The sequence below is a fragment of the Macaca thibetana genome, chromosome 4 (assembly GCF_024542745.1).
Source record: "Macaca thibetana thibetana isolate TM-01 chromosome 4, ASM2454274v1, whole genome shotgun sequence".
NCBI lineage: Eukaryota > Metazoa > Chordata > Mammalia > Primates > Cercopithecidae > Macaca > Macaca thibetana.
In genome coordinates, this window is record NC_065581.1 from 45,322,162 (window position 1) to 45,331,689 (window position 9,528).

The 9,528-nt window shown below is 42.6% G+C and overlaps 1 protein-coding gene across 3 annotated transcripts in view; it reads left to right on the forward strand.

The window, feature by feature from the left end:
• The window catches only part of SPATS1 (spermatogenesis associated serine rich 1), a 35,690-nt gene extending 26,494 nt beyond the window's left edge, over positions 1-9,196 (forward strand). For 2 of the 3 annotated variants that reach the window (XM_050786985.1, XM_050786987.1), the window contains 2 exons: positions 5,404-5,513; positions 6,081-6,213. In XM_050786985.1, the coding sequence (XP_050642942.1) occupies positions 5,404-5,513; positions 6,081-6,109 (139 nt within the window). In that variant the 3' untranslated portion in view covers positions 6,110-6,213. Of the gene's footprint in view, positions 1-5,403; positions 5,514-6,080; positions 6,214-8,793 lie in introns of those variants that run through there. The other variant, XM_050786986.1, reaches the window with a different exon arrangement.
• The last annotated feature ends 332 nt before the right edge of the window (positions 9,197-9,528 follow it).

Genomic DNA, 9,528 nt, shown 5'->3' on the forward strand with positions numbered 1-9,528 from the left:
ACCTTTCATATGCAAATATGTTTTTACATGTATAAACCTGAGAATACCAATTAGTCGGGTTTTCCTAAAAAGAAAGGTTAATTTTTTTTTTTTTTTTAAAGAAGTACAAAGCTGGCTGGGTGCAGTGGCTCACACCTGTAATCCTAGCACTTTGGGAGGCCAAGGCAGGGGGACTGCTTGAAGCCAAGAGATTGAGACCAGCATGGGCAACATAGTGAGACCCTATCTCTACAAAAAAATTTTTTTAAAAAAATTAGCCAGGCATAGTGGTATGCAACTGTAGTCCTAGGTACTTGGGAGGCTGAGGCAGGAGGGTTTCTTGAGTCTATGAGTTCGAGGCTGCAGTGAGCTATGATTGTGCTATGCACTCCAGCCTAGGTGACAGAGCGAAACGCTGTCTCAAATTAAAAAAAAAAAAAAAAGAGAGAGAGAGAATTCGATCAGCATATTCCTCTGTGCTATGGTCAGTAAGACAATTGGGAGACTTGGACCCTTTCCTCAGGGACAGTCACCCTAATGAAAAAGTCTACTAACCAGTTAGTCATGGCAGAAGCAACAAAGGCTTCTGTTACTGGATTTAGCATTTACTGTTTCCTAGTTCTCTGTTTTGTTCTGTAGTGTCTAATTTGCTGTTAGTCCCATCCAGTGATTATGTATTTTGATCTTTAGAAATTCTATTTGATTCTTTTTTATATCTGTTGTTCTTTCCTATTTTCATGTGTTCCTTAAATACTTGGACATAGTAATAACTGTTCAAAGATTTTTGTTTGCCGGCCAGGCGTGGTGGCTCACGCCTGTAATCCCAGCACTTTGGAAGGCCGAGGCGGGCAGATCACGAGGTCAGGAGATCGAGACCATCCTGGCTAACATGGTGAAACCCCATCTCTACTAAAAATACAAAAATTAGCTGGGTGTGGTGGCACGTGCCTGTAGGCAAAAAAAAAAAAAAAAAAAAAAAAGATTTTTGTTTGCTAATTCTATTATTTGTGTCATTTCTGGGTGTGTTTCTGCTGACTGATTTTTTTCCTGATTATGGGTCACATTTTCCTGCTTCCTAGTATGTCTAGTAATTTTTATTTGGATACTGGACATTATAATCTTATATTGTTGAGTATTTGGATTTTGTTGTCTTCTTTTATTTTTTATTTTATTAATTTTATTTTTTAGATGGAGTCTCACTCTGTTGCCAGGTTGGAGTGCAGTGGCACGATCTGGGCTCACTGCAACCTCCGTCTCCCAGGTTCAAGGGATTTTCCTGCCTTAGCCTCCGGAGTGGCTGAGATTACAGGCACGTGCCACCACACCCAGCTAATTTTTGTATTTTTAGTAGAGATGGGGTTTCACCATGTTGGCCAGGATGGTTTCAATCTCCTGACTTCGTGATCCACCTGCCTTGGGCTCCCAAAGTGCTGGGATTACAGGTGTGAGCCACTGCGCCCGGCCTCGTCTTTTTTTAAAGAGTGCTGGGCTTTGCTGTAGCAGGCAGTTAAGTCACTTGCCGTTTGGTTTGATTCTTTTGAGGCTTGTTTTCAAGCTTTGTTAGGGCATGTCTAAAGTAGTCTTTAGGGATAGTTTAACTCCATTACTAAGTAAGATGTGGCCCTTTTAGAGTCTCTACTGAATGCCTTGAGTGACCAATGAGGAGTCTTCACTTTAATTGGTGGGAACTAAAATGATTTTTAGCCCTTTGTGGGCCCATTCAGTTCCCAGTCACGCTACTGTCTGATCTTGTGGAGTTCTACCCTACACATGTGTGTCTTAATATTCAGCAAAGACTCGAAGGAAGTGCCATTTGAATTTCTTAATTTCATTTTTTTGTATAGTTCCTTCTTCCCCAGAACTCTGCCCTGCAGCTTCCAGCCCTCCAAGACTCTGTGAACTCGGATCTTCGGCTCCTCAAACTCATAGAGAATGCCATGCTCTGTGTAGGGTTGCTCATCCTACGCTGTGGTCTTGAATGTGCCGCCAGGCAAAAGCTGGGTGATTCCAGGGCTCTTTTCATTTGCTTTCCTTTTCTTTAAGATCACAATCCTGCGCTGCCTGTTGTCTCATTCTGAAAACTGTTATTTCATACATTTTGTCCAGTTTTCTACTTGTTTAAGTCAGGAGAGTAAATCTGATCCCTGCTACTTCATTATGGCTGGAATTATTATCTATGAATATAAATGTTATTATCCATCATCTATTAATAAAAATTGTAGTTTTTTCCCCAAGTTATTTGATGAATCAGTTTTGTACTATTCCATCACTCTCATCAAAGTTATTCATATCTTTAAATAGTGTGGTAATTGTGCTTGGAAATTTAAGAATGTTAAATCTGCAAATGCAACAATCCACCTTTAAAATAAGAACAAAACCTGATAACCAGAACCAGATAAAGTTGCCAAGTCTTCTCTAGTTAGCTAGTGACAGAGAGAGCCAGAATTAGAATAAATATTAGGGAGGTAAGATTACTCATTGAAAAGGTCCCTATAATGTGCAGTACATTTACAGGGATTATTTAGTCAACTCAGCAGATATTCTTTGAGTACCATTTATGCACTTGATCTACAGGAGAAATGGGAAGGTGGTGAGGTAATGGAGGCAGGGATCACAAAGATGAATAAGATATGACATTTGTTTCAAGGCTCATTGTCTGTTGTGGGGAGAGACCACTAGATGAGTAATCATAAAACAATTGAAAGCAAATATGATACAATGTGTACCTAGAGGAAAGACATGTGGGGAAGTTGGGGACGTGTTGCAGAGGAGGTGGTATTTGATCTGGCTCCTAGATGAGGCATTGCAATTAATGTATCTTCCAAGGACAAAGTATTATGGGATGCATCTACATTAGGTCACTTAATATTTATTTTTACATTTCCACGTGTGCTTGAAAAGAAAGTGTATTCCATTTAGTCAGGATGGAAAGTTAGATACATACTCAGAAGATTGACTTTATTGGTTATGTTGTTTAGCCCAAATATTTCCTTATCTTTGTTCACTTGGCCTAGTTTGGATTGAGAGTTAGTGTGAGAGTTAGGGTGTCTGAATATTAGCATTTCGACTATTTTTGTTGTTAATTGTGTCTTTTAGCATTATAAAAGTATCTTTATTTTTCTCATTTAATATTTTTTGTCCTAAAGTATACCTAGCCTGTTATTAACATTCTAATTCTTACTTTATTTTATTTGCATCTGAGCTTTGCCCATTCTTTCTGCCCATACTTTTGCTTTTGAAGCACTTTGCTTTTAGTGTAGAATTGGATTTTGCTCTGTGAGCCAGCTTGAAATATTTTCTTTAATTCAGGTGAATTAGGCCACTTGCATTTATTGATTAGACTGATATATTTGATTTCAGTTCTGTTACATTATTTGCTACATTTATTATGTGTACTGTATTATATTTACTGTGAATCTTTCAGTGTTTTCTTTGATTGCTTCAAAAAAGGTTGAAAAATCCTTTCTTTTGATATTTAGAAATGCTTGTGTTCTTATTCTAGTAGTTCTTTGTGCTAGTATCTTTATACGTTGCTCTTAGTCCTGCTTTTCTTTTCTTTTCTTTTTTTTTTTTTTTTTTTTTTTTTTGAGATGGAGTCTCACTCTGTTACCCAGGCTGGAATGCAGTGGTGCGATCTCGGCTCACTGTAACTTCCACCTCCCGAGTTTAAGTGATTCTCCTGCCTCAACCTCCTGAGTAGCTGGGATTACAGGCATGTGCCACAACGCCCGGCTAATTTTTGTATTTTTAGTAGAGACAGGGTTTCACCATGTTGGTCAGGCTGGTCTCGAACTCCTGACCTTGTGATCCACCTGCCTCGGCCTCCTAAAGTGCTGGGATTACAGGCGTGAGCCACCACTCCTGGCAGTCCTGCTTTTCTTATTTGGGCTTCTACTACTTGGCTTGTTGGCTTTAAGTGATAACTTTGACTTTCACCAATTACCTATTTGGTAACCATCCTCTTCTTTCTTGCAGGGACTTCCCTACCCCCAGCAGTTTTACAAGGGCATTTTGCCAATTGTGGTATATTTCTCCCCTAAAGCACAAGAATTCTAGCTTCCAAAAGATGAAAACATTCTGCATCTCCCTGCTCCAACTCATCCCAGAGTCACACTTCCTACTACCTACTGGACCACACACAGCCCAGAAATGCCCTTTCAAGTCTCAGTGGCTCTGGGAAGACTCTGGGTGTCTGCATTAGCCAAGGTCCCAGCAGAAAACAGAAAGCACACTCAGCTGGGATTCTGAAGACAGCTTAAGGAAAGGGACTACTTATGGGTGTGTGGGCAGGGTTGGGGGAACCCACATGGGAGGGTGAAGCACCCAGAGGCTCATGACAGCGGGAAGCGTTACTACTCCTGGGTCTGAGCAGCAAGAAGAGGGTTCATGGTTTGCAGAACAGTAAGCACTGGAACTCTGGGAGAAGGGCTGCCCAACAGGAGCTGTGGCACTGCCAGAATTGGGGTACCTTGGGAGATAGGACATCAGGGGAGGAGCTAGGTAAGAAATGCCCTAATTTCTGTCCACCTTCTGATCTCCTGTTGGTGCCATCAGCCAAACCCAGCTCAAAGGTGGAAGCACGGGTGGGGACGGTGGTTCATGCCTGTAATCCAAGCACTTTGGGAGGCTGAGGTGGTAGGATCACCTGGAGTCAGGAGTTCAAGACCAGCCTGACCAAGATGGTAAAGCCCAGTCTCTACTAAAAATACAAAAATTAGCTGGGCATGATGGCATGTGCCTGTAGTCCCAGCTACTTGGGAGGCTGAAGCAGGAGAGTCATTGAACCCGGGAGGCAGAGGTTGCAGTGAGCAGAAATCGCACCACTGCACTCCAGCCTGGGTGACAGAGCAAGACTCTGTCTCAAAAAACAAAACAAAAAGAAATGTGGACTGGATGTAGTGGCTCACACCTGTAATCCCAGCACTTTGGGAGGCCGAGGTAGGTGAATTACCTGAGGTCAGAAGTTTGAGACCAGCTTGACCAACAAGGTGAAACCCCGTCTCTACTAAAAATACAAAAATTAGCTGGGTGTGGAGGCGTGTGCCTGTAGTCCCAGCTACTCAGGAGGCTGAGGCAGGAGAATTGCTTGAATCTGGGAGGTGGAGGTTGCAGTGAGCCGAGATTGCGCCACTGCATTCCAACCTGGGCAATGGAGTGAGACTGAGTTTCAAAAAAAAAAAAAGTGGAAGCACGGAGGAGACCAGGTGATACTAGCTGTAAGGTCAGCCTCTTGGCAGAGAAGGGCTGAACAAGAGCTGGGTTTAAGGCAGGGGCAAATGGTGAACAACTAACATATTTTATTTTGAAGCTGGTCTCCTAAATTGGAGGTCTTTTTACTTTTGGAGCATATAATGCCTTATCCGCTGTTGGTGTTTGTAAATTTTGCATCAAACTGAAACTCAGGGTGTTGTCTTCTTACCACAGCTTGCCCTTCTGGGTGAAGGAGAAGGCCAACAGTTTGAAGAATGAGATACAAGAGGTTGAGGAGCTCAACAACTGGCAGCCAGCAGTGCCCTTAATTCTGCTCCTTCCTGGTAGGTTAAAGAACCTTCAAAGAATAGTGTAAAAACTGGAGGAGTCCACCGGGTATGGTGGCTCACTCCTGTAATCCCAGCACTTTGGGAGGCCGAGGCGGGCAGATCATAAGGTCGGGAGTTCAAGACAAGCCTGATCAACATAGTGAAACCCTGTCTCTACTGAAAATACAAAAATTAGCCAGGCGTGGTGGCACACGCCTGTAATCCCAGCTACTCGGGAGGCTGAGGCAGGAGAATTGCTTGAACCCAGGAGGTGGAGGTTGCAGTGAGCTGAGATTGTGCCACTGCACTCCAGGCTGGGCAACAGAGCGAGACTTTGCCTCAAAAACAAACAAACAAACAAACAAAAAACAAAACTGGAGGAGTCCAGAAGAACAGGCTTTTGAGAGGCTTCACAGTGGAAAGGAGGGCAGGCAAAGTATCTCCCGGAGTGGATGTGTCTTCTGTCCTGAGGTGGTCTCATGGGCAGATGTCATAGCCAAGCATTGAGGGTTGAGTGTATTGGTTGAGAATTGTTAGTTTTGTAGTGGAAGAAAACCTTTAACTCCATGCCTCTATCCACAGGTGCTTTGGACTTTCCAAGACAATCCTGAGCATACACAGGCCCACAAAACATGTGCTGACTGCACTCTGGCGAGCCTTTTCCAGTTGATGGTTTTTCTCATGTGACTGTTCTAAATTCAATGTTTGACCCTTATGAGGAAGTGTTGTGCTTTGCTTTTTTAAAACTTTATATTTTGAAAACTTTCACACTTACAGAAAAATTGCAAGAATTGTACAACAAACACCTGCATATCCTTCACATAGATTCTATCAATGTTAACATTTGTTCAAACTTTCTCTCTCTCACAATATTACAATTACCATTTTGCGGAACTCTTTGAGAGTGAGTGGCAGATATTGTAATGCTTTACACCTGTATACCAACATACCTCAGCATGTATCTCCTAAGGTCAAGGATGTTGTCTAACAAGCACAACACAAATATCAAACTCATGGAATTTAATACTGATAAAATATTATTAATATTTAGTCCACATTCAGTTTTAGTCAATTATATTTAGTTTTCTAAGGATGCCCTCAAATCAATCATAAAATACAGACATTATGTGAATGTCTTAGCCTGTTCAGGCTGCCATAACAAAATACCATAAACAGAATGGCTTATAAATGATAGGAATTTATTTCTCACAGTTCTGGAGGCTGGGAAGTCCACGCTCAGGGTGCCAGCAGGTTCAGTGTCTGCTGAGGGCCAGCCTTCTGGCTCATAGACAGTACCTTCTTGCTGTGTCCTCATATGATAGAAGGGGTGAGCTAGTCCTCTGGGGTCTCTTTTACAAGGGCACTAATCTCATTCATGAGGGCTCTGATCTCATGACCTAATCGCCTCCCAATGACCTTATCTCCTAATACCATCACCTCGGGGATTAGGTTTCAACATACGCATTTTGGGGTGGGGAGGATAAACATTTAGACCATAGCAGTGAACTTTCATTGCTTTTGGTAAAACCGTTTTCATTTTATTAATACCTTTCGGAATGTTTCTCTAATGTTAACTTGGTACATGTCAGAAAAACATGAAGGCTGGATCTATACCAGGTAAGTAATACTGTTGCCCTGTAGCTGCATTCCTCACTCCAGTGTTGCCTATCTACAATAGCCAAGCAGGGTGAGAGCTCAGTGACCACCAGTCATGAGTTTTAGGGCCTCCTGTCAATCAGACAAAAAGCAAACATTTGGAGAAAAAGGTGAAAACAAAAGCTGCCTCACAGGCTCTGACACAGTCAAACTAACGGCTCTTGGCATTTTTATAGCCAATCTCTTTCTCCACTAGGGAACCCCATTGACTGACTAATGAGGGCTGCAGATCTAGTCTCCCCAAAACCTTAAAGTGGAAAGAGATTGGGGCCCATGCTGAGACTTAACGTGTCTATGACATGAGCATGATTTATTTCCCATGTCTGTTGTTTCCAGTCACAGCCAAAGTGAATGAAGCAGGTTTAGAACACAATACATTTAGCCAGGTGTGGTGGCTCATGACTGGAATCCCAGCACTTTTGGAGACCGAGGCAGGCGAATCACTTGAGGTCAGGAGTTCCAGACCAGCTTGGTCAACACAGTGAAACCCTGTCTCTACTAAAATTACAAAAATTAGCCAGGCATGATGGTGGGCGCCTGTAATCCCAAGTACTCGGGAGGCTGAGCCAGGAGAATCGCTTGAACCCAGGAGGTGGAGGTTGCAGTGAGCCAAGACCATGCCATTGCACTCCAGCCTGGTCGATAAGAGCAAAACTCCATCTCAAAAACAAAAAAACAAACAAAAACCACAGTGCATTCATGGCACCTTCATATGTGCCTCTAGACTAACTGGCAGACAGCATGGTGCCTACCGCCAGCTGCTGTGCCTGACCGCTCCTTGGGTTAACATCAGCATACATCTGTGCTAATCCTCTGGCCCCTGGGTCACAGGCCCACCCCTGCTCCTAATATAATAATTAAAAAGAAAACCAAATAATTTTTAAAAAGACAAAGGCTGCCAAGAGATTTTTCCAGAACACATTAACTTCTGAAAAAATAATAATTTTTTGTGCCTCTATTACTTAAATATAAAAAAGTCTTCCTTCCCTCTAGTCAACAACAACGTCCCACCCCTAAAAAAAAAGTCAACTGCAACCACCATGTGGGTTAGTAATGGAGGACACAATATAGAACAAAAAAAGATTCTGCAGAGATTTCCTGATGGGATTATCTAGGTGGCACAGGAAACTGCTCTCAGAAGGTTCCCTGGTGTTTTGGAAGGAGGGTGTCCTACACCATAAATATATTAAGAAAAACAACTGGCTGGACAAGGTGGCTCATGCCTGTAATCCCAGCACTTTGGGAGGCTGAGGCAGGCAGATTACGAGATCAGGAGATCGAGACCATCCTGGCTAACGCGGTGAAACCCCGTCTCTACTAAAAACACACAAAAAATTAGCCAGGCGTGGTGGCAGGTGCCTTTGGGCCCAGCTACTCGGGAGGCTGAGGCAGGAGCATGGTGTGAACCCAGGAGGAGGAGCTTGCAGTGAGCCGAGATTGCGCCACTGCACTCCAGCCTGGGTGACAGAGCGAGACTCCGTCTCAAAAAAAAAAAAAAAAGAAAAAAAAAAAAAAAGAAAAACAACCAAAATATAGTTTTAGAAGGTTTGGAGTAGTCTCTAGGTTTCAAAGAGGTCTATATAATTCCTAGATGCTGCTCTAAGTAGATATGATTTGATTCCTTTTTCTTTTAATCCAGGCCGCAGAAACCATGAGTAAAAAAAAACAAAAACAAAAAAACCCCACACAACTGTTAGATGATTGAACTTCTGGAGTTGCAGGACTACATTTCATCCCCTGAAAATCAGGGAAGTTTTCACTGGATCTGGTGTTCTCTGTGGGTACATCTCGATGGCCAGGCCTTATTCCATGGCACCTCAACAGCTGGCAGGGAGAGTTCCACTGCCAACTTCGGACAGCATCAGTATGTCTGTGTGTGTTGGGGAGATAAAGGCATAGAAAAGGCCACTTGGGAAAAATATGTGCATATCACAGCTGTTCCAACTTTTGCTTCTTTCCAGCTGTTCTAGCTTTTCTTTTGCTTCTTTCCAGCTGTTTCAGCTTTAGCTTCTTTCCGCTACAAAGAGGTTGAACCTGTTAGATGTAAAGATCCCCCCCTTCAACTTACTGTAGGGTCTTTGGTAAATAAAAACACGTGTGTGTGCAGAGGTGCGTGTGTGTTCATTTCTTACTTTCAGTAACTGAAGTTCAATAGAAATAAACTATATGTGGCACTTTACAAGTAAATTTCTTGGTGTGCAATTTTACATTGCACAGAGGTATTCTAATTTTGGATCCTGGGATAAATGAAAAATGGCCTCTGTGGACATGAGGAAACATTGTATTATTCAACTAGTGGCACCAACGTTCAAATCAGTGATCTCTGAACTCCAAGTTACCAAAATGTTAAGATAGTAGGATATCAAACTTCTAA